Genomic DNA, 24,763 nt, shown 5'->3' on the forward strand with positions numbered 1-24,763 from the left:
GAAACCTAATGTGAGAAGTACTGTGCTATGTTATCATGGTCACACTGCTTCCAGGACTAAAGCGTGAGATCGGACAGTCAGAAGTAAGCCAGGGGTCTCTGCTCTTCTTCTTTTTGCCCTATTGTGCCTTTGTGCTATGATAGTGTTCAATTAAATTTTTGTGTACCACATTCTCTGGAGAATCACACACAACTTCTGGTTAGGTTATAAATACTGTGCATGGCCACAAAAAGCAAAAAATACTGTCATTTAAGGTATTCATCTAGATACAGAGCTAGGTTTCTTCTCTGCTTCTCACAGGCTATATGTTTTATGTTGGGTATAACTGCAATGCACAAACATTCAAGTGGTCTAAGGTTGGAGCCTGTACATCTTGAGTTGTCCTTAATTCTGGACATAATACAGGCCTGATTTTGCTATCTTTGTACATTAACACAGAGGATTCTTTTTGTAGAGGGTTTTAGGTAAGGAAATGCTGTGAATTAAGTACTGTTAAGTTAATAGTCTTAAATCCTGCATGATCTGTTCCATTATTTTATTTAGAAACTACATTCCAGTTGTTTCCTGCTACAGCTTGCTGTTGCCTCTGATTACCTAGCAGGGCAGTAGTGCTGGATGCTGTGACTTGTTTCTAGCTGCTTGTAGAGGCATCCAGAAATTCTGCACTGGAATTGAGATCCCATAGGAATAGCTAGACTATAGAAAACCAAACCAGCTTAGTGGCCTTACAACAACTAAAAAGTGATCTGTGCAACTAAAGTGAAAACATGGCTTATGAAACACTGAAAGTATGAAACACAAAAGCACCGCTTTTGCCACTATGGCAATACAGTTTCTAACATTTTATTCTGGACTGTTGTATGTATTGCCGTGTATGGTTTGTGTCTTCATTAAAAGCAAATTGTATTTCTTTCCCCCTTCACTCTCATCTCCAAAAGAACCTCAAGTGAATTTATCGTGTCTTCTGCAAAGCTGATTTTGATGTTAGATTTACACTGGTAGCAGATACACAATGGGCAGTATAAATATTCTCCAAGTCATAAATAATAATTCTTTCATAAACAAAACGTCTTAATGAATAGCTGTACATTTTTAATCATGTCATTTTCTTGGAAGTAGAACTCTAAAGTGCATAAAGCATTATATTTTCACAACTTCAGGTCTTTTAATTTCAAATGTGAGTATACTCTATACAGCTTCATGAATGGCATAAACATGTTTCTTTTATTGGATTTGCTGTAGAAATAGAAACCTTTTTCTGCTTAAATCTGTTTGTTCCTGAATTGTAAAAATGTAATAGTGATAGTTCATTGCCTGTGCTCTGTGAAAGCAGAGGCAGAGCTATTAGGCTCCCAGCAGGAGCTATTTATAGCTTGACATTGAGTACTCCTTTTTATATTGGTGCAGCTACACCTCCTCACACAAAAAGTCAGCTATAAAAAACTTCAAGTATTTTTTTTTTTCTTTCTCTTTTTACCTTATCCTTATTCACATGGGTGTTACTTCAGGTTATTTGAGCTCAAGCCAGAAAGACCAGAATGTTACTGAGAAGAGATTAATCTCGCACAACCAAGGCAAGAAATAGTCTGCCTAGTTTTTCTTTTACTCGGATGAACTGTTTAATATAGGAAGGGAAGAGATTATATGAGGGAGAGGAGCATGTACATAGAGTGGGGTTTTCTGACAAGCTGGCAGTTGTGGAGTGTGCAATTGCCCAAGAACATGAGATTATATGTTATGATATGAAGGAGTAAAATGGTGCAATGGATCTGAGGACAGAAGAGCAAGGGAGTAACACACACATGCTGTCCAAGTGTCTGAATAAAGGTGGCCATATACGAAAGCTTAATAAGGAATGTTTTAACAGTTGTATTTAGCCTTGATGTTTCAAGGGAAAGGATGGAAGACCACCACCAACAGTAATGTTTTCTCACTTGTTCTAAATTTTCAGTATTCCTTTTTATATGTTTACATGGTGTTTAGAGCAGTGGTTTTCTGATCTCAGGAGGAGATTCTGGGTCCTTTTGTAACGCAGATAGCGACAGCTGACCCATAGTCAAATTTCTTAATAACTTTGCTTTTAAAGAACTCACAATATTATGTAAAGGTTATGTTTTTGTAGCTGCTGCTTTGATTTACTCAGTACAGGTTGTGTTGTGTCTCATATTCTGCGTTGCCAGGTCTTAAAACCCTCTGTTTTCCTGTATGTATTTGTGCATCTGAACCAGACCACACGTAGCAAATATAGTGGTTACACGGTGTAATAGCATAGACTTCAATTGTCACCTCAGAATTGACGGAGAGCAAAGACCCTACATTCAGGGTTTACATTCAGGACCCTACATATCAGGTTTAATGCCTGTTAACTATTTTCCAATGTGGTCCATTTAATCCATTTAACAAATTATTATGCTGGTGTTACTGAAGAGATGATGGCTTCATTTTGTTTTCAGCAGTTATGGATTTCCTCATTAGACTTTCCTTAACAATCTAACGATCAAGATAATTCTTATTTTCTTAAATGTATTTCTGTGTTACTTGGGACCTGATGGAGCTTTTTATATCTGTATCCATCTGTCTGTATACTTTCTAAGAGTGATTAACTGAAGTCGCTTTTATGTCCTTATGGAGTATGTATCTAAAATATTTAAAATCACACCAAGTGGGAGGAAATGGTTTGGTTTTTACAAGTCAGTAAAATACTGGGTTTACATTTCATCATTTATCATTGATGTAGTTATTCTGATTGATAGGAATAAATTATTTGTACAGCTCAGTGTGAGTTTATATTGCTGCTCTACTTATGATTGAATTTAAGAATAAGAGAAGAGCTATTTAATGCAGGATATTAAAAAAGTAAAAAAATCAAATAATCTTACAACAAGACAGACATTTGTTACTCTTTTTTTTTGTCTAGTCAGTTTGCTACACTGTAGTTTACCAAACGTGTGGGAATATTGCACGATTTTCCTCATGTGAAATATGTGGAACCATATTGAAATTTTAGAGTGGCTGGAGGCAAGATAGTTTAACTGAATGTAATCATTAGCTTAAATGGTGTTGTGTAGTTAAACAAGTGCCAAGTACGAATGGAAGCTTCAAAGAGGCCTACGTACTCAAAGTGTGATGATTGTCGGCAGTAGTGTTACCATATCAGGTGGCAAGACTTACTGGGCAGTTTCTGTTACTTTTATATGCTATAAAAATGTAAAGGTTCTGTAATTAATTTCATATTTTAAAATTTTTCCAGTATATTACAAATTCAGAACAAAATTCTCGATCTTGCAATGCACGAGAATCTATATATGGGGGTATGTAGTATATGTAGGTATCACACACGTACACGTGCAGTTTCTGTCATGTATTTGGCTGCGTTTCCAGAAAGTAAGCCTTCTACTGGGGCTCTCTGGGGCATGCACTAACGGGCCTCCATGCTCAGCACTGCAGCCTCTCTCTGTCTGCGTGAAGTGGTGGGCCAAGCGGTCTGGTCAGATCGCAGGTCGGATGCAGCTGGGCAGCCTAATACACAAAGCAGAAGAGAGGCTGTGACGGTTGCGTTACAAACAGCTGCTGCTGCAAAGTAATTGAAGATGGGACCAGATCAGTCTCAGGTACAGCATATGAGAGCTGGCAGTCTGCATCTAGTGCAAAGAGGTTGTAAAATTACTCTTCTGCAGTGTCTTCTTCAGCACCATAAACAGCCATAGGGCTGCTCTCTGAGGACGGCTCATCTTTTCAGATGACAGCGAAACAAGGAGGAAAGCAGAGTGTTACAGAGTCGGAGCATCAGAAAGCTGGGTGGTTAGAACCAGCTAGGATAGTTTCAACCACGCACAAAAAGCGTTCTGGCCTTCATCGTTGTCGCTTTGTCATCTGATATGGGACTGAATACAGTATGATTAAAATGTTTTTAATAATTGTTACCAAGCTTCTTGAAAATGTTTTTTTATACATATGTGGAAGTAGGCCATTTTGTCCAAATAATTGAGTCGTGGCACATTTGATGCACACACCATTGTGGACTTGTTCTTCGTATTTTTTGAGGTATTTTATTGTTTTAGGTGCTAGAAAGACCAGAAGAAGTGCAAGACATTTGCATGTAGTTTAGCATTCATTTCACTAGCTTGGTGAGGTTTTGTGATAAGGTTCTAAGGGGAAAGAGTGAATTAAATAGCGAAGCTTAACTGACATTTAGTGTGGGGTTGTTCAGTGCAACTTTAGCATAATAGTTAGCTTCACTGGAGACAACTTGAGTGACTACCACAGAAAATCAATTATGTAAGAGCTCATTTGTATATAACTGCTTAGGGTGCTTATAAATTTTCCACAGAACAGAAATATTTTATAATAGAGGTTGGTTATAGATTTGACCTCACAAAAATATTGCTTTTTTCCTTTTTTTGGAAAGGCCGTTAATCTATTTTGCAACAAACTGCTTAACTTCTGAAACTATAAAATATCTAGAGGGCTTCCAATGGAAAGATGCAAAATAGTGTCGTTCATAAAAATAATAAGTTTTGAATTTGTGCTCAGGTAGCTTCAGTCAAACTGATGAAAATACATAATTGGATTTTTTTTTTTTGTTATCTTTCTATTCTCCTTTGTTTTAACAAATTCCTATGTATGTAAAGGCTCATCTAGTAACCTAGGCATTTAATCCTAATTTAATTTAATACATTTATACAGTGGGTAGCTGGTTATACCAATTTGCAGTCCTTTCAGTAATAAATACTGTAAGAGATGCAATAAAGAATTCCCTGAGTACAACACGCAAAAATTAATTACTTGGGAATTTGTTCCTGTTCCAGTACAGGTTTTTCTCAGTACCAATTTCACCAATAATATCTCCATAGTAGATACAATTTATGTATATTTCTGTAATACTTTGCTTCAGTTGTAGAAGTAAATAGCCAGCAGAGGGAGCACGAATTAATTTATGATTTGGATTCCAAAAAAATACTAATAAAATGGCTAACACATTGGTGATGCTTATTGTGGAAAGCAAATAGCAAATGAGTAATGTGCTTATATTCAGTGAGGGCCCAGAAGCAAGGCAAAAGTGTCTGAGCTTTTGAAACATAAATGTTTTTCAACTTCTGCGAGTGAACTGTAAATAAACTCTGATGAATTGAAACCATAAAATCACTTGATTTACAAATGCCTCTGAGAAATAAGAATGATTTTTTACAAATTTCAAGTTCTGAGAATTAACCATAGATGCCTTCCAAAAGTTTTGTTTTTCCAGGTATTACAGAAGATTTGTTGATAGTTGAATCAGTAGTCTAATTCATTTAGACAGTAACACGGTACTTTTTCCTCTCTGGCTGAATTCATTCTATGGTATTAGGAAGAACAGGTCAGGAGCTGTGTTCATTTGGTCACTCACGAAGTGAGACTGGGTTCGCTGCAGTGGCTTAAGAAAAGCAGCTGTAACATTCTTCTAAGTTAGCTGCCACAAAGCTCATTTGGTTTCATAAGACCTTTGGGAGACTGCTCAAAACCATAATTTTGATCACGAGCTATAATTTGTATCTGTCAGAGTGCACAGGTCAGAGCAGGATACTGGGCTACAAACAGAAGAGGCAACTCTATTTAAAGAATGAAAAATCACTTGTCAGGTCCAGAAATTGATGAGGATGCTTAAACAGGCAGTCACATTGAAGCAGATGAGCAGCACAATTTTTATGGCCAGAAAGAGGAAAAATCTGGTGGTTAGTATCTTTTAAAAAGACTAGCCAGTATCTGTATCTTTTTGTTGGTTTTTGAGAGAGACTAAGCATTAAAAAGGGTGGAAAGGAAGCCAAAGGATAGGATAACAAGAATGGTGTTTTTTCTCACTCTGTCCATAAGTGTTTTGCGCTGATATGTGAAGAGGAAGATATTAAACTGAGGAAGACCATGAGCAATTATCATAGATTACTACTGGGGAAGAAGGAGGAAATAAAATAGGGATGAAGTAAAAGAAACAGCTTTTTATGTGCAGTGTGACTTGTATCTGAGCCAAAATATTTATGAATCTCAGTTTTATGATACTTTCACAATAAAGGTGCAGTATAATTAAGTGATAGCAGAAATTCAGATATCTCTGTTCTTTTAGTAGGCTTGAACAGGAGGGGGTGGTCCCAGGAAGGAGACTGGCTAGACAATAGAGCTGGGTATTCAGGAGAGTATATATTGTGTGAAACAAAATACATTCAGATGTGTACTCACAGCCTTCTACTTAAGAGACTGTATTGCCATTCTCATACAGAAAAAGAAGTCTGTGTAGTAGTGGTGATTGTGATTGTGTGAGACATGGCAACAAAATGCACTACTTTTAGTCTGGAATGTAGTAATAGAGAGAAGACCAAGTAAGGAGCAATTTGCCATCACATGGCCATCTGTGATGGTCACAGTTCATTCTCTGTGGCTCAGGGTGCTAGGCTGGGGGGAAGCTCTTGCAGGACTGCTGTGCAGTGGCAATCTTTTCAAGATTCCTAGATTTCAACCCCCCTAGGTTTCAGGGACACAGAGAAAGTGCATAGATTAGACCAGATAGAGAGCTTTGTACCAGCTTGAGGGGGAAGAACAGTGTTCAGGAAATGGAGCTGTTGCTTTATAGAATGATTTCAGAGAATTGTCTGGTCCACTTACTTGGTACATGTGAAAAGAAGATCCGCTGGGCACCTGTAGGGTATAATGGAGACTTAACTGTTCTGTGAAATAGGAACTATTTTCTCTGTTTGATAGCTAATAAAAAAAATATTCCATCTTTTTTTCCAGGAGATGTTTTTCTATCTTTCAAGTGAGCTGAAGAAACTGGCAGATATCCACAATGAGAGACTGTTAGATACACCACATAATCCCATTTCCTTAGGTAATTGTTTTTTACCTTTAAAAAAAAATTCTTGTAATCAAGGCAGGCAGGAGATGTTAGTATGTAGTAATATTTTATAAATAAATAGATTTAAAAATAAATTAGGGTATAATTATTTTACCCATTACCTTACAGTGCTGTAAAAGAGATTATGGAATTCCTATTCAAGATATTTGTTCTGACCAAAAATTCTGCTGAACACCAAAGTAATATTGCCCACCTGTGCAGAATGTCTGCCTTGCATACAGTCTAACCAAAGAAGTAATCTAGGACAGCTTGTGGGAAAATTAAAAATGATGAAATATAGTATTCGTATGTCTTTTTTTCTTTGTATCTAAACACAAATATTTGGCTAGATTTTTATTGTTGGAAAAAGCTTGTCCTCTGTGGTGGTTCTTTGGAGAAAAAGAAGCTTTGTAGTAGTTTTAACCTGGCCTTTTCTTACTTCAGCCATGTCACTGAAGAATCTAGATGAAAGTAATGATGCTGCTGTTACCCAGCTTGGATCTATGCTTTTCACAAGACAAGTTTCTGGAGCAAGGTGAGGATGCTATGAATTTGAAAAATTTGGGGGGTTAGCATACATTTTATGAAATCCTGTAATATTTGTTCTGTACCAATTGTCTCATGATTACAGATTACAGTCTGACAATAACAAATCAGAGTAATACACCCTTCTTCATCACTGTTATCTACTAATAATGTCTGCCTGCCTGAGTTAGCAATGAGGCCCTCTTTGTTAGCTTTGGTAGGCTAAATAGATAATCTATGCCCATTTAATTTACTGTCATTATTCCCTAGTACCCTTTGGTTTCATTTAGTTTCCAGCTGTTGCCTGATCTTATAGTTAAGTTGTAAGCTACTTAGGGAAGATCTTTGTTTTGTTTATTGCAGCACAAATATGGTTGTGCTGGATGTCAGGGGAATAAGCTTTTAATACCCTACATAGCTTTTTGTCATATGGAAGAAAATCCTGCTTTCCGGAACTAATTGTGTTTAAAAAAAATAAAAAATTTAAAAAATATGAAAATCTACAACCTGAGTCAGTCTGAGTTGAATTTATTCTTAGAGACACTGGTACATGGAAATGCAAGCCAAATAATTTTTAATGATTATGGTTTAAACCCTTCAGAAGAAGAGAATGATTTAAAATTTGTTTTGGCAGGATTCCTTAATCTGTGTATTACTGCTGCCATGCTAACTTCTGCCATAGACTTAATGTCATTTTTTTGTAGCAGAGCTGAATGTTTCCTCATCAAAAGGTATGCTTCATTAGCTTGGATTATTCCACTTCCTGCACAGATGAATGACAGTAAATCTATATGTACTGTAGTTAGACGCTCTTTTTAATTTGCCTGTCCTAACCTTGGCTTGTCCTGCAATTTCAGCCATCTTTGGCTGAAATGATTCAAGAGGTTCCATTTTTGAAAAGTTAAACCTCTCCAGTTCTTTGCCTGATACAAAGGTTTCAGGTTTTTCCTTTTTTTATGTGAGTGAGTAATTCTTTTGTAGTATATACACTGTTTGACCCAGTATTTCAACAGATTTTAAATGTTATGCTTGTGCTGAATGTCAGTGGTAGGAATAGCAACTCCCTACTTCACTGGTGTACAGGCTTTTGCATAACCTGTGGTCTGAGCACTCGGACAGAGGAAGGACCTGCTAATCCTAGTGGTATTTGTCTGATTGCAGTTTCTTTTATGCACTGCAGGGAATGTCTCTATAGAGGTAGTAAATTCTTATCAGTTGATTGGTGTTAACTGCTTGCGTAGGCTTTAGCTGTAGCCACAAGGCGAGCTGTTCCTTTAACAAGTAAGGATGTGGATTAGGGTCTTGATTTATCAGGGAATGGATATGTACTGAAAGTGCTGAGAAATAGGGTGTAAGAGGTAGAGGTTCTTAGTATGAGGAAGAGGTAAAAGTGGTGGCAAAAAATATCCACTACAAGGAGGGAATGAATACGAGCTTAACATCATAGGATGGGGGAAAAGGGAGATGCAGTAGAGAGGAACGGATGGGAGGAAGCTGGGATCCTGAGCCCTCCGAATCCCTTGAACCCCAACATTTTGGACTGCAGTACCCTATGCCAAGCAGATGTCTGTACTAAGCCTGCTGCCAATATGGTGACCCGGGGAGCTCAGGGTCACCAGGTTGCCTAAGGAGGGGTGAACAGGCCCAGGTCAGAGACAGAGCAGGTCAGATAGTTAGGGCTTGTTATGGAATAGGAGAGTTTGCTGCAGATGTCTGTTCCCCCACACACACTGGGGAGCTCATAAATAGCAGTAATGAAGACCTTAGTAATTTAACTGAAGAGGGGAAGGGATGTATGCATATGCACACAGACTCGAGCTAATTTGGGATCTGCTACTACTGTCACTCCTAGTTATGCTTGGGCACTAGCCTGGAGAATGCCTGATCTAAGCCTGCTTACGTTAATTTGTTTAGAGTTAGCAGTATTACACTGTACAGGAACTTGTGTAAACGTGTTCATCATAGGGTATCACATAAAATATCCAAGACATCTTTAACCAAATCACAATTTTGTTTGTTTGTTTCAGGGTTGTTCCCTGTGGGTCTGTACAAACAGTGAATAACTACACTTTTAAAGGCTTTATGTCACATGCAAATGACTATCCCTGTGCTTACCTCAACGCTGCCTCAGCAATTGGAATTAAAAAACAAGATGTAGATGTATTCCTAAAGAGACTCGACAAGTGTTTGAAGACTTCTAGAAAAGAAGCAAAGAAAGAAAAAAGTGTAAATGAAATAAGTAATTCTAATGCAAGCACAGAACAACTCGAAGACTAGAATATACAGATTTAGTAACACAGGAACATACACTTTTGCTTGAAGTATGTCAGGTTTGTACTGGGTTAGCATTGTGAATCTGCAGTGGAGAAAATTTATTCCTGATCTGAAAAAAACAACAACAACAAAAAAACCTTGGGTGAAATTCAGCTTTAAAGAAAGTAGGTGACACTCTCTCCAAGACAGAGGGCCAGACAAGTATTTTGCAGCACAAATATGCACTTAATATCTGCCAAAGTAAAGCTTTACATTCATAAAGACCTTGAGCCAGCCTTTCAGTCTGTGGGTGACTATTTGGACGGTTGTTCAGCAAATCATAGAATGCTTATTCACATATTCTTGATTAACAAGATTTTCTGTGGCAGTGATTGAATTCCTTCCTAGGTGCAGACCATCCAGCAAGAAATGTTTTACTGCTCTAAAAATATCTTGTTTCTCATCAGCATATGTGCCACTTTTCTTTTTTTTTTTTTTTTTTTTTTTGAAGATTTATGTAAGTGTTGGGATAGCCCTTACTAAATACAATATTAAAACGGTGATAGAGTTGGAAGAGTAGTGTTTTCAGGTGTTCTCACCTCTCAAGGACTGCCTAGAACAAAGCAGCCCTCAGTGGCAAAGAAAAACCTAGAATACCTCATATCCTGTCAGCACTCAGCTCTTGGAAAGTGCATAGTTCAGCAACCCAAAGGAATTTTAGTAATGAAAGCAAGGGCTTGTGGAGTGGAGAGGTACAGTCGTCTTTTTTGTTTTCTTTTTTCTTTTTTTTTTTTCTTTTTTCCATTTCATCTTTTCTTTGATAGGGTGATCAGGTCAGAGACCCACTGAAGAGGAGGAATGCCTTGTGGGATTAATGCAACAGTTTCAAGAGCCAGTGAGACCTGAGGGTATTTTGGCATTTTTAGTCCTTTTTTTTATAAAATTTATAGACTTCCATTTCCGAAGTGTCTCTTGCCATTGGCACTGTTGCTTCTGTGGCTGTGTGCAGTTGCTGATTTGAATTCATTAAGCAAACAACAGATTCAGAGTCTGTCCTGAAACAAAGGTTCCATATCACCAGAGTGACAGTGCTGTAGGTTGCAAAACTTATAGTTAATTATTCTTAAATGCAATTACTACATTGTATGTAGTTTTTATGTCATTTACTGTTCAAAATGAAGTATCTTTGAACATTAAGCTCTTTGTCCGTCTGTAATGTAGTAATACTTGGGACACCACAATTAATGAGTTCTAAATGTCAGGAAATATTGTAGCTACTTTGGTGGGATCTGAGACATGTATCCTTTAGAGCCCTCTGTAAATTGCTTAATCAAAATAGTGGTGCTTTTGAAAGGATTGTCTAGCCAGCGTGTTCAAATGAATTAATGCAAGAGGTGATGTTAATATGCGTAAGTTAATAGTACGCTATTATCATCATGAAGGTGCTCTCACTTAGTGAGGACCATCGTATCTTAAGCTTAAACTGAACTGCTGCTTCTACATTGTTATTGCTAGAGTTACATGTTAGATTGATTAAAGCTGGTGAAGGTATGGCTCCCCGGACTACAGTCCAGTTGTTATTTGCTGTACAAACACATCCTAGGAGAAATGTAATATAACTTGACCACTGAGTCCTTGTGGCTATAAGGAGATGTAAATTTCTCTCCTTTTTTTCCCTTTTTTTTTTAACCCTTTTTTTTATTGAGGGCATGCTATACCTCAGTTTTCCAGTCAGTTCAGCATTTCCACAAGCTTGGGAGCCAAAACTCTGCAGCTCAGTGCCTCAGTATTCAGTATATTGGAGCAGCCAGTGAAAACCACAAGGCCTTAGTGATACCTTTCTTCCTGGTTTTCGATACTGCTGTTCTGTGCCTGAAGGAGTATAAATTATTGATTTAGATGACTAGTCACATAGCGCAAACGTTAGAACTATTGTTACGAGAGTTTAGGGAGGTGTATGGTAGCAGCTAAAATAAGCATTTGATGAATAATATCCTGAAACTGAATAAAGAAAACAGCCGTTGCCTTCTCTGAGAGGAAGAAACCTCTGCCTTTTATGTTCTCATAATAAATCGTCTGCTGCATATAATTCACTCACTTCTACTATAGATTGAACTGCCTTCTCAGGTAGTGTTTTTTCCGTCTTCAGAATGTTCCCCATTCAAAATCAAAGCTGAAAATTCCAACAAATCTCTATAAACAAGCATCCAAGGAAAGAATTCAGTGGTTTGTTCTGATTTTGACCTTTTAAACCTTTTTTTTTTATTAAAAAAAATAAAATAAAATTTAGATGATGGCTTTAATTGGAAAAAAAAACCAACACATTTTTAATTTGTGTGTCATTACATCTCTTTGCAAATCTTAGTGATGGCACCTGAAGTTAGGAAATTTAAAATATTTTGAGAAATATACCCCATCATGTGTATAAACTCTTGAACTAAATATGTGTGTTATGTTACTTTGGTAAGCAGTTTTCAGTTTTGTTTGCTTGCTTTGTCCCCTTAAATGTCTTCACTTAATGTTAAATTTTTAGAGACAGCAGCATTATATAATGTCATTATAAGTATAATGAAATTTTAAGTAATTGGAATAGCAATATACTTTCAGGTCAATGGAGAATAATTGGTTATTTAGGAGATTCAGTAGAGAAAAAGTATTTTTCAGGGAAGAGTATAAATCACTTATTCTCTATTCACTACTATCTATAATAAAGCAGAGAAATAATATTGGAGCATACACCCATGAGCAGAGTTTTCATTTCCTTTGTATAACAGATATGGGGAGATTTCATGGCTATGGCAGGTCTCGCCCACTAAAACTAGTACTGTGAAAGACGGTAATAGCGTGGGCATAGGTTTGTCAAGCTATGCAGAGTAAAACAAATATATTAACAATATTTGCCTTCTATGAAGATCTTTCTAAGATTGTACAGTGAAGTAAGAAGCTTCTTAACTAACTGTGCAGCCCTTTTCCTAAGCTCTACATAGGCGCATATCACTAGAAGCTTCCCCATACCACAAAAATCTGCAAGAGCCAACTTGCTGTCTCCAGCATCCACATTACTAGTGAGGCATCTAGGAAGGCTGCCTGGGCTTTGGAACATACTTGGGATTCATACAGCAAGAATCCTAGTAGAAATACCAAGAACAGATGCCCATTTAGTAAGGCTATCTCACAGCTGCTATTTATGTAGCTACCTATCTCTGTCATCTTCTAGGTCACAGCATGTGGCTACCAGCTGTGAAACAGGAATGGGCAAGCACTTGAAATATTCCAGAAGAGCTGAGGATTCAGAAAGAGAAGTTTAGGAGGTTACCATTCTTGCTACCTAGTCTGCTGCTCTGCCAAAAGTTACTGCCCCGTAGCAGAGGTAGCAAAGGGATCTGTCTGCTTGGCAGCTACTGCAGTTCATCCAGTGTATTAACAAATACTGAAACTGGGGTGTGTTTGAGCATTGCAGGTATGAGAAGCAGTGGCTGTAGGGCTAGCACATTTCCCATTTGCTTCTGCGGAACGTATGTGCTACGGATACTTGCTTACTGAAGACAGTAACCTTTGGCAGCAGGGTAGGGTGCGTGGGACCCCTCAAATTGCTGCAGTCTGAACTGCCAAAGTGATTTTTCTCCCTTATGGCGCCTGTAACTGTTCCGGGAGATGCTTTTCTTTCCCTCTGATACTACGTCTTATGCTATCTGGATCTATATAGGTGAAAGAAATGAAGAAGCAGATGGACTTGCCTTATAAAAATAGCACGGGGATAATGTAGTGCAAGCAAACTCACACTGAATGACCCGTCTCACAGGCCCACCCTTAGTTTACTTCTTTTGTAGTATCTGAGATCATGAACAAAACAAAGGACTGTTTGAGCAATAATATTGCCTATTCACACTTGGTTCATAACGATTGCCTAAGATGCAAAGCAAATAAAGTAAAATCTACCAGATGCGGCAAATTCTCTTGAGCCTAAGAAAGCAAAATTGTAATGTTGCAAATGTAAATGCTGGCATTGCAGCTTAATACACATATAAACCGAGCAATCTATATTGTGCGATCATCATTTTTTAAGAAAGGCTGGAGCCCAGAGACGAGCAAATGTTCTCATCTGCAGTGTATCAGCAGTTCTCAGTCTTCAGCTGCTGTATAGATAATAATTCTAATTGAAGAATCATTACATGAATCCATATGTGAATGATAGATGGGCTATAGCCGTTTGTTCATGATGCTTTAAAAATTGAGTTGCTGTTTTCACTTTTTATAAGGGATCATTAGATTGCCTTTTTTTTCCTTAATGCAACATTTTAATCAACCTGGCTTGACAGGATTTGGAATCTGAAGGAAAACCAATATCTGTAGCTGACAATTTTTTTAAACAATACCTATTTAAAGGCTTGAATTGGTTACAAAGTGACTCCACAGAGAGAACCTTTGTTCAAATGTTTTTAATTCTGAAACCAGTGCTTGAAAAATTGTGCTCTATGTGCTCTGTAATAATTGGTTTTCATGTATTATACTTTTTTCCCCTCGAAGATAACAGCATACACTTTAGTGCAGTTTAACAATTTTTTTTCAAATCATAGTTAAAAAGGCATTTGCTCTGTCACTCATCAAGCATCTGTCATATCAAAGAACTAGTAATGTATTTATCTTGATGGATAAGCTTCAGTGTTCTGGACCAAGTTCAGTGTAACTGGACCAAGCTTTCAATACTCCTTTGGGGATCCTAAAGTCAAGTTCATGATCTAATTAAGATCAGTGTGATAATTATATCTGCTGCTGAACAGGACTCTTTCATCATACTGCATTTCAACTAAATTCTTTAGTGTGGCATCAAAGCTGATCCCGTTCAGAAGCTGAATTGCTTTCTTAACGTGGATGGTGGAATTTAATTTGCCTTTAGGTCCTGGATTCAAATCCAGGCTGAGTCAGCTATAGCAAAATTATAACTGCTTTTTTTTTTAACAGAATGTGAATAGAAAGAATACAGTGGTTTCAGCTGGATGCTATCTTTCCTATTACTCGTTCTCAAAGAGCTGCAAACATTAGGCTACCGTCTTACACTTACTGCTGTTTGCGGGGGGAAGTTGGTCTTGTGCAAATAACATGACAGCAACAGAGGTGTGTGCATTATTAATCTTTCTCTAGCCATCCCGAGTAGGAACACACCACTTCATGGGGAATTCAAGAGAAACGTAGTGTTTCTACTGATCCGTTCTCCCCAAAAGCTGTTTCTCAGGCGCATTTCTGGTGATTGAGGGGTACCTGAGGAGCACATGGCCAAAATACAGGGAAAAGGAACAAGGTCTCCAACATCTTGGAAGGTTTCTAGGTTGGTTATATATGTTTGGCTTTTGCTATGTATAAAGCTCATATTGCTATGTAAAACTCTTGAAAAAATGTTTGCAGCCGTTCTCATCCCTTACGTAAATTGTTTCTGAACTGCATTCAGTGCAGTGACACCTCCGTAGGCGCTGGGACAGAGGGTGCCGCGCCGGCACCGCAGCTGACGGATGGCTCTAATGCAGCAGCAAGGGCTGGATGCAGGAGGAGAATTCGGTGCCCACGCAGGGGAAAGCGTTCCCGCTTTGGTTTGATACTGGAGTGCCAGGCAGGTGTGACAAGTAGAACTAGTTTGCATACACAGATACTGTTGAGCAGTTAGTTAATCTTAGAACTAGTCTTTCTGGAGTCTGAGGAACTGCAGATGGAAAGAGTGCTTAGTTTGGTCTGTAATATGTCAAACGAGGAATGTAGCTATTGAGGAAAGAAGAATCTGTCAAATGTAACTAAAGAGAAGCATCTTTAAAAAAAATTCTGCAACGTATTGTATAAATTCTTGATTAAATACAAGTTGCCTTACTACTCTCAGTGTTTTCTTCTGGATCCCTCTGTAATGAAGCTACAATGCAAGTTCTGGCTTCTGATTTTATACAGCATCTTTTTCAATAGTGGTGGTGAAATTGCAAATGGCTTAGTGGGTGGAGGAGCTTGGGATACAGTTCAAGATACGTTTTTTTTAATGGAAGATGAGGAAAGTGTCTAGGAAGTTTATAAAAATAGAAATAGCCTGAGATGCTTGCTGTGCAGCTCAGGAGGTAGTGAGTCTTCCGCAGGATCTGAGTATGCATAGGGAAGCCTTGACCTGCTGCGCAGTGCAAGCACCAGAGAATGCGGTCAAAATACAGCTCTCATTCGTCGCAATAGTAGCCTGCCTCTAATAGTATTAATTCTAGTACTCTGTTCTCCCCTCACCCCACTGAGTATTTTTGGGTGGCTTTTTTTAGCACACTCTGCTGTACTAATGCATCAGAAGAAGGATGGAAAGGGGGGAAGGATGCCTACCAGTGTATTGCCATCCCCACTGATGCAGAACTTCATACGCAAGTGGACTGGAGCACGCAAAGGCAGCAGGTGCAAGTACACATGCTGCTAGCTTTTTTTGTTGAAGGGTTTATAATCAGTAAATGGATTTGAATATAAAAATGTTTTTTTAATAATGGTAACTGATGCTCTTGAAACTCAATCTCGTATTCCATGCAGATGGCACAAACTGTCACACTCTGGTTTTCTCTTTGGTTTTGTTTCTAGAAGTTTCAGCTGAATGTTAAATCTGTGTCAGGGCAGCACTCCAGGTTTCAGAAAAGATGGACACCATGTCGATCTTCTAGCAGTAGATGGTGTGATCAGGCCCACACCGTTCCTCTCCCCTCTCCGAAGGCACGCTTAGGAATTTCAGCCTCGTTGGCTCCAAGGCCTTTGGAAGCGAGATGTTTTTCAATGATTCTGTGTCTTCAGAAAGACTCTGTTGTGCCTGCTGGAGGTCTTTGTAGGCTACGTATATTCTTCACAGTGCCTCGTGGCGACTTCATGCAGTGACTTCTGGATCCACACGCTCTTTTACAGGTAAATAGTTTTTTGGTCTCTGTTTTCACACTGAGATGGGCAGGACAAATGCTTCTTTATTGCTCACACACCCTTATCAGTACTAAAAGTTGTGGCGAGTGAAACACTACTGCCGCCCCATAGCAAGGCTGTAAGGCGTGTGTGGATTTGCTGACGGAGTGGAGCAGGGCTAAGGGTGTTCCAGCTGCGGTGTTAGCAGCGATGGTATGCTTTGTGCTCCGAACAACGCAGCGCCATTGCGCTGCCGAGTGCGGCGCGGCTGCGGTGGCCCTTCTGCAGGTGTAAGCTAGGCAGAAGTGAACTGTGCAGCTGGCCTTCAGTTACTTGGTCTGCTGATCCAGAAGGGAGTTGTGTTTTTTCTAGGTGCGATGGCTCTGCAGTGAGCTCAGGAAGAGGCAATAACAATGTATTTTTGTCATGGAAGCAAGTAGCTGTGACTCACGAGGCTCCTGGGGCACCATTTAGCGGAGTTAAAAGATGCTGTTTTCATTTAGTCGGTATATAACTGCATTTCTGAGTCTCTGTTCGCTTCGTTCTTGCATAAGCCCTTCTTGCTGCATTTAGAGGCCCTAATTTTCCCCTACCTTGCACTTTCAGTAGATTTTTATATCTGTGCAAGTGGTGGTAAAACTCAGCTCTTTTGACGTGGGAGCATTTAGCATATATGCTGCATTTACTTGGCACAGCATAGAAGGCCATAGCAGGGGCAAGGCAGCGGGGAATCAGGCCAGTTGTTTACATCTTCCTCCAAAGGACTGGTAGGTCAAACATCCTTCTCCTTGTCCACAATACTCTGCCATTAACAGCTGTTCGTGAGTGTTAGCGCATCATATTTTTTTCCCCTCGAGGCTGAGCACATTATCTCTACAACACTCCAGCACCTTGCTGGGAACATGCCACAATTCTGTTTTGAGAGTGTTTTGTTAATGCTAGTGACCTTGGTGGTGTGACCACAACACCTGCTTTACCTGATAAGATCATTAATTTTTTTTCTCTGCAGCCTTTGTGTTGAGCGTAAGCAAATCTTCATTTGTACCTGGAAAACATTGCCCCAACATCAGCTTACTGGAGCGCTGACCTGTGTCTCCTGGTATTTTTTTAAGGCATTAAATGGGCAATTAGAAGAAATCACTTCAATAAAAGCGGAATGAACACAAGCCCCTCGTTAGCTGCAATGGAGCAAGACGGTATTGGAATCAATCGTGCAGCTTTTCAGCTGTCACTCTGCCGCAGCAGCAGCTGTCTGTCAGTCGAGGTGACAGCGGAGAGCTGATCTATACTCTTCTCTGAGCTACAGAGATAAGCTGCACATGCACAATGAATGTGTTCCCAAAATAAACACGTTGGGAAGAGCAGGGTATTTTTTTAACGATAAATCTTCTCACCCTGCTAACAGCTCCTCCTCCCTCCTCCTTTGTTAGTCTACCAGGTTGCTGTCACCCCCTGCCTTTTTTCTTACAGTGGCTGTGTGTTCTCCTCCTGGCTTTTACTTTACGGCCTGGTTTTTGTCCATGCTGCTGCTTTGTATTTCTGCGGCTGCATCCCACCTTCTGCATCCCACCTTCGGTCGAGGTGGGGCCCACGGCAGGCAGCGCTGCCTCCCGAGCCAGTGTGACCATGGCTGGCAGTGCCGTGGCTGCAGCTGGTGTCCACAAAGCGCTGATCGGAACTGCTCGGAAAAGGTTTAAATGGATCTGAAATTCGGTGTGGAGTAGCGGAGCTGTAACTCCAGAGCTCTCTGAAGGGGCTAGCCCTAATTCAAGCCTTACCCCAGTCCTTTGTGCAGGCAGGACGCCAGGGGGTTTCTATTTGCTTTTGCGTCTTTATTGATCAGGCATGAATTTATTACATGATAAGGTGGCTTCAGCTTCCCCCTCCCCACTGTTTGCTCCAGTTTTGTTGTTCCACCACAGCAGTGCTGATATTATTTGCATTTATGGGGCAGTCCTGAAGCTCCTCTCTCTCTTCCTCACCCCTGTGTTGGATGTAGAGAAACAGATTTCCTTGGCAGAAATCCTGTGCTATGGGACTTGCTATATGGCCCCATGCACAAATATATCCTGATCGTATGTCCTGTGTGACAGGGCTGTTCAGGCTGCTCTGCTCTCCAGTCACACTGGGGTTGAGGTTGCTCCTGTTTTTCTGCTTTACTCTACAGTAACAGGCGTTTGTATTTAGGAGTCTGAGAGTCTTGGATGACCTCATTTCCTCAGTAAAATATAGCAGTGTAAGCATTGTGTCATGAAAGTGCAGGGGATGACAGTGGCTCGCAAGATTGATCGTGTCACTGGTCCAGACTAAGAGCACGTACATCATGAGGGACTTGCTTCAAGGCCTTCCAAAAAGAAAAAGAAACTAGCAGAAACTAGCGGCTGGCATAAAAATGGCAAAAGCCGATCTCGGAGAAGCCTCTACACGTACAAAAAACCCCTAAATCTTCTAATTTAAAAATTCAATTTCATTCTTTATTTCATGATCTTGATCGTACAACACTCACGTGTGTTTTTTAGTTTTGCCTGAGGTCTACAAAACCTGAAATGGAAAGCATGGATTTCTCCATCATTCTGTGAGATGGAGCTAAGTAAGTATCTTTCCCATTTTATAGGTAACAAAGTAAAGACAGAAGGATCGCCTCCGAGTGCCAGTTGCCTTTTGTGTAGCTGGGCTGGTTGATGCTGGTTATGCCCTTTGGTTCCACCTTGGAGAGCCCAAAGTAGCAGGTCAAAGTCTGATGCCCGAGACAGGTAGCTCAGGACACATGCTGTTCCTGTCCTTGCGTCTCTCTTTAAGGTGCAGATTACTTCAACTCTTCCATTTTTAACTGTTTTCTACTTAAGCAAGAATAAATACCCTTTTGCCTGAATAAGGTTTGCTATAGGATTCACAAGACCAAATACCACATTATAGCATGTACGGGGGTAAAAGCAGCAGCTCCCATTTTCCAGGCTGGTGGCTTTGACTAGCTGACTCCTTTGATAATTTCAAAGGGCCTAAGATCTTAGATCTGAGAGCTTAGAAAATACAAAGACCTCTGATTTCCTTCCAGAGGTACACTGGAGGAGCAGGGAAGTGACACCAAGCCGTCACCGTTTCTATAGCTCTCAGTTCACTGAATATGCGCTGCCAGAAAATGCCGTTTTTCAGACCTGTCAACAGACATTTTTCTTAAGTATTTGAAGTACCTCAGCAATGATAGCTACATAGCCTCTTGCACACTGCCAATCCTCCCTTTGAAGTCTCTGGTTTTAGGAAAGTTTAATACAGCTTGCTTAAAGTTAAGGCAGTAACTTATCCTCATGCAACGGAAGTCTGGTCATATTATAAAATGTCTTTTTTTTTTTTTTTAAGCTGTTACTTGTAGCTTTCCAGAAAGCAATGTGTCTAAAATAAGATTTTGACAGCAAAAATTTCAGCACTATCAGTTGGAAACATTAATTTTATTTCTGGTGCTATCTCAGAGTAGATCTTTTTGTTTGCATTTTAACAGATAGAGAGTGCAGAGCAGCGGCAGCATACACTGCATGTATACAGAGATTTGGTTTGTTTTCCAGTGAGGTTATAATTTCTGTCCAAACTTAGGGCATTGCTGAGCTCTGGTTTCAATTTTACTGCAAAGTCTCAGCAATAAAATAAATAGAAGGCGTACAAAAATACCTAAAATTAAAGGCAGAAATTAACAAAACGAGTCATTTCTGAGATATATTTAAAAAAAAATCCCAATAGTTTAATTTAAACTATTCTCTTAGTAAAAACTAAAAGTGCTGTAAATTCTGATCACCTAAACCACACTTAATCCATACCTACACAATTTCCCGTATGATTCCACATTTTACGTGAATGCTTTCAGTACACAAATACCTTTCCAAGATTTTTGTGAAATCCTGATATTTGTAATAGCTAATGGAAATAACAACTGCATTCAGAAATGTCAGACATTAAAGAATTAAGTAATATCCACATGCAGTAGACAGAGACATAAACTGTGCACTCTGCGTTTCAGGCCGCCTTGCGTTTGTACGAGAGCTGGGACATCAGCAGGTTATTGATCGCTGCCAGGCGGCTGGGCCAAGCGCAGGCAGGTCCCAGCAGAATTGTTTGCTCTTGCCTGTGCCCTTTATTTAACCGATTGTTAAATGCAAGAAAGATAACCCAGGCATGAGATAAAACAACGCTTTTTGGGAACGCCTTTGAACAAATCCAATTAGATGCTAACAGAGCTCGCAGGAGCGGGGCCTGATCCTACCGGCTGTTAACAACCAGCGAATGAACTTCAGGGAAAGCTGAGGCTTGCGCTGGTATTTGGCATCAGCCTGGGCAATGACCACAGCTCCTGGTGGACCTTCATCAAGTCTCTCCACACAGGCTTTTCCCACTCATGTTTAACCTGTCTGAACTGCCGACCAGTCTGATTCCTCTGAGTGGAGGTTTCTAGCTAACAGGCTAGCAATAAAATAAAAAAGAAAAAAAGAAAAAAAAAAAGAAAAAACAAAAAACCAAACAAAACCCAAACAAACGCAAACAAAAAAAAACGGACAAATAAAAGAAGATGGGCGCAGGGAATAGACAAATTAATGCATTTAAATTGTAGGCTTACTAGGGCAGCAACTGGATTGCTCCATGTCCAAGTCACATGTGCCACTATAGAAACACCTTCACTGTTGGTAACCGCTCAGTAACCATTCCTATAACAAGGACAAGTGCTAACTTAAAGCTCCTGAACAACCCAAGATTGTTTGTAGGTCCTAGCTTGTTTCTAAACAGCTCCCAAGAGCACCGATGCTAAGATGGATGGCACCCTACTTGAAATCTCCTTTCCCGAAAAGCACAAGACTGCCAATATCTGTAAGTTTTACTCACACAGGTCAGCAAATATAATAGGCAAATATGCAGAGCAAAATACATTTTGATTGATTAGATGGGCTTTGGAGAGAAGGCACCAAGTTCTTTATTGCAGATATTTACCTTGTAGTCTTTTCCACTCTGCTGCTTGTTAGTGCGTATGGAGTTTTTTGCATGTATTTTTAAATACCAATAAGTGTGAGAGACACGGGGAAGGCTTCTCAGTGGATTTTCTCTTATTTTAATTGAAATGAGGTCAGATATAATGCTGGCCTAATCATATCTTGTTAAGGTCAAAACTATGTATTTTCCAAGTAGTTAGGGCATTATTGAGAATCAACCTAAAGTATGTCACAAGGAGTGCAACTAAGAATCTCATCTTTATAAATATTTCAAGTATCTATTATAAAAACAAACATCATAGTAGCAATGGCTTTTCTCTTTTATCTGCATAAGTGTACTTGGGAATATGCCAGCATTTTCCCATCTAATATGGTCACCAATAGGTGGTGCTAACTATTTCCAAATTCAGTACAGGGTTCTTCCCATTTGTTCCTCAAGCAAATTCTCCCACCTGCCTCATCTTCCTGGCAGACCTTCCTCAAAGCCTATTCTTGATAAATATGCAATTCCCAGCAGATTAATCTCATCTTTCCATATTCCTTCTTTGCTGCTATAACCTTTAGTCGCTCTTGCATGCTGGTCTGTGGGTTTTCCCAGCGCTCCAGTTGGTTGCAGCCAGCTGTCAAGCAGGAACTTCTGGGAATGTGATTCCCACACCCAGAGCTTTGGCTGCACTCCCGAAGAGCTTACCTTTGTCTTTGTTCAAAGTTCTTTGATCTTGACTGTATTTTTCCATTCTTTCTCGAAATGGGTCTTAGCATTGTTCCAAAACAAATAAATCATTTTCACTCAAACTCATCTTTAATACAACTTTTTTAAAATTCTGCTTTTGAAAGCAAAAGGGACAATGTAGAGAAAGAAAAAGGTGATATAAACAGAAAGCAAAGTCAGTTGCATGGTATAGAATAACTCTGGTGACTTCAGTCTTTTATCTTAGGCAAGGATATTCTTTAAGCTCATTGATTCAGAACTCAAACCAATAGATATTTTCTGTTTTCTGTGACTGTCTGGTTCAGAGCAATATCCCGTTACTCCGGCTAGCAGAAACTGTAGTGCTAATTCTCCCCATGCAAGTCAGGACGTTAGATTTGCATCGATGGGGGGAACCAGGCTTGTCACCGTTCAGCTGTCAGCATGGCAGGTTACGTTGTCTTGAGCCCTGCGCAGGAGCCGAGCAGTGCCAGTAACTGCTGGACCAGAGAGGGACTGCATGAGCCAAGCCTTCGCACCGGAGACCAGCATCCCTCCTTTTGTAGCTGTGATACTCAGGGTACATATTTGCATTTGTAATGGCTATGCTAAGCCTCTTTTTTCCAGTGTGGTCCATAAAAAGCCATAGACTCAAAACTGAGGATGTGCTAACTGGGGTATTTCTGGGTGGTGTCTATGAGCCTGGGTCTGGAGTGGAGCATAACCTGTAAGAGGAGGAAAGCTGCCATCTCCAGCGCCTCTGAGGTACGGTATGGCCAGTTCACATCCCTCAGCTCCCTTTGATTTCTGCTAGAGGGTATGTCGAGGCCAGAACACTTTTGGTAAGAGACTGCTTCCCTGGAGGCTTATTTCCTAACGGTCAGAAGCAAAAAAAGACACGGGTACCTCAAAGTGCAATGCTGCGCTCCCTGACCCCTTTGAATGGCATCCACAGTCCCCAGAGTCTTTATAAAGAAGCTGCCAGAAGTCTTTTTGACCTAAAAATATAGGAACTGAGCCCTATGATATATCCGAAGGACCGGAGTGCCTCACTCGGAGGCGTGGGCAGCCATGGGAGCTCTCCGGCCAGGCCTCAGCTGGGGCACCTACACCACTCACTCAAAGAGCAGTGGCAATCTTGGAGCACTGCCCCCTCCCTCCTGAGCCATCAGGCCACAGGTCGCCAACCTATTTGTTCTTTCTGCTCAGTTTAATCAACACTGAAGGGATTTTTTTTTTCCCCCTCCTTGGCACACCTGGAAAGATGAAGTACATCCCTCCTCTTCCTCCAGAGGAGACTCTAAGCCTCAGGCTAAGACTCTTCCCTCGAGGCTTAGAGAATTGCCTGGAGCAAAACTGAGAATAGATTGTCATTTCCTTGAGGAATAGTGATCAGAAAGCTGTTCAGGGAAGCTGACACTTATAATGATATTTTAAAAGTAGTGGCTGGAACTGTATTTCATGAAGGCCTTGATCCCACGGTATGTTAAGGTGCTTTAAGAAAACGTAGTGGCTCAAGGCTTTCATGGGGACAGAGGCAAAGAAATGTCCTGGTTTTGTATTTCCTTTGAATTTAAGTATGCCTGATCTGGAGCCCTAAGTCTTGGGCAGTTTTGGGCATGGCCACCTTTTGAACTTAGGAGCCACCAGAGTGAGGCACCAACCCTGCCATTCGAGAGGTGGCCACCTCACTTCTGAAAACCACATTCTGTAGGTGATGCCCAAATTCCCAGGCTGTGCAGCCTGCTTGACTGCAGACGTAATCATTCTTCTCTGAAAGGTCAAGGCACCAGAAAGGATGCCTCAATCGTTTAATCTAGCACCTCCACATCAGGTTTTCATTTTTCTCCCTCCAGCCTGCCCTGAGTTAGCTGTTGTTACTGATCCTTACCTATCCTCCTGCCCTTTGGGAGGGAAGAGGCCTGTGCCCTCCCTCATGTGGCCTTCGAGGTCCATCTGATACTTTACTGAGGTTTCAGCACCTAGACCTCGTACAGAGAGCTATTAGCTTATTTTCCCAGCCTGTCTTTTTTTCTTTAACTGAAATGTACAACTCCTAAACTGCAACTTCTAATGTGCGTGCATTGCTCTAGATAAGATCTTGCTGACCCTGTAAGAGACTTCACAATAAAAGAAATTATTTTGCTGCATAAGTATGATTTATGAGTACTGAAATGTAGACAAGGGTCCTAGCACGGGAAATAGAAATCTGATAAGAGGAAAAGAGATGCTGTTTGGGTACACAAATTGGAAACATTGATGTCCTTGTTTCAGCTCTGGAGAAACCGGATCAGGTTAACCATATGATCCAAAATGTAATGGAGTGTCCGCATTAATTTTAAAGACCTTAGTAAATCAGTAAGTGTCTTGAAGAGTGAAACAGATGTCCTGAGCTTGAATAGTCATCTTTGTTTCCAATAGGTTTTATACTAATCTAGCTGTGTTATAGAAGTTGGTGAAGCAACCATCTTTCACTTAATATCAGCACCAGACACAGTATAAGACATATGTAAATTCACTGAAGAAAGAGAATCATGTGGGAAGAGGAACTTTTCTGATGCTTGACTATAG

At 40.1% G+C, this 24,763-nt stretch overlaps 1 protein-coding gene across 6 annotated transcripts in view; it reads left to right on the forward strand.

Annotated features, from left to right (window-relative positions):
- The window catches only part of SEPSECS (Sep (O-phosphoserine) tRNA:Sec (selenocysteine) tRNA synthase), a 39,460-nt gene that overhangs the window by 13,971 nt on the left and 726 nt on the right, over positions 1–24,763 (forward strand). For 2 of the 6 annotated variants that reach the window (XM_082315983.1, XM_082315984.1), the window contains 3 exons: positions 6,763–6,856; positions 7,307–7,397; positions 9,415–15,431. In XM_082315983.1, the coding sequence (XP_082172109.1) occupies positions 6,763–6,856; positions 7,307–7,397; positions 9,415–9,664 (435 nt within the window). In that variant the 3' untranslated portion in view covers positions 9,665–15,431. Of the gene's footprint in view, positions 1–6,762; positions 6,857–7,306; positions 7,398–8,021; positions 8,089–9,414; positions 15,432–16,225; positions 16,541–17,540; positions 19,982–24,763 lie in introns of those variants that run through there. The other 4 variants (XR_014228603.1, XR_014228602.1, XR_014228601.1 and 1 more) reach the window with 4 other exon arrangements.

This window comes from Platalea leucorodia (genome assembly GCF_965183815.1).
Source record: "Platalea leucorodia genome assembly, chromosome: 6".
Lineage (NCBI taxonomy): Eukaryota > Metazoa > Chordata > Aves > Pelecaniformes > Threskiornithidae > Platalea > Platalea leucorodia.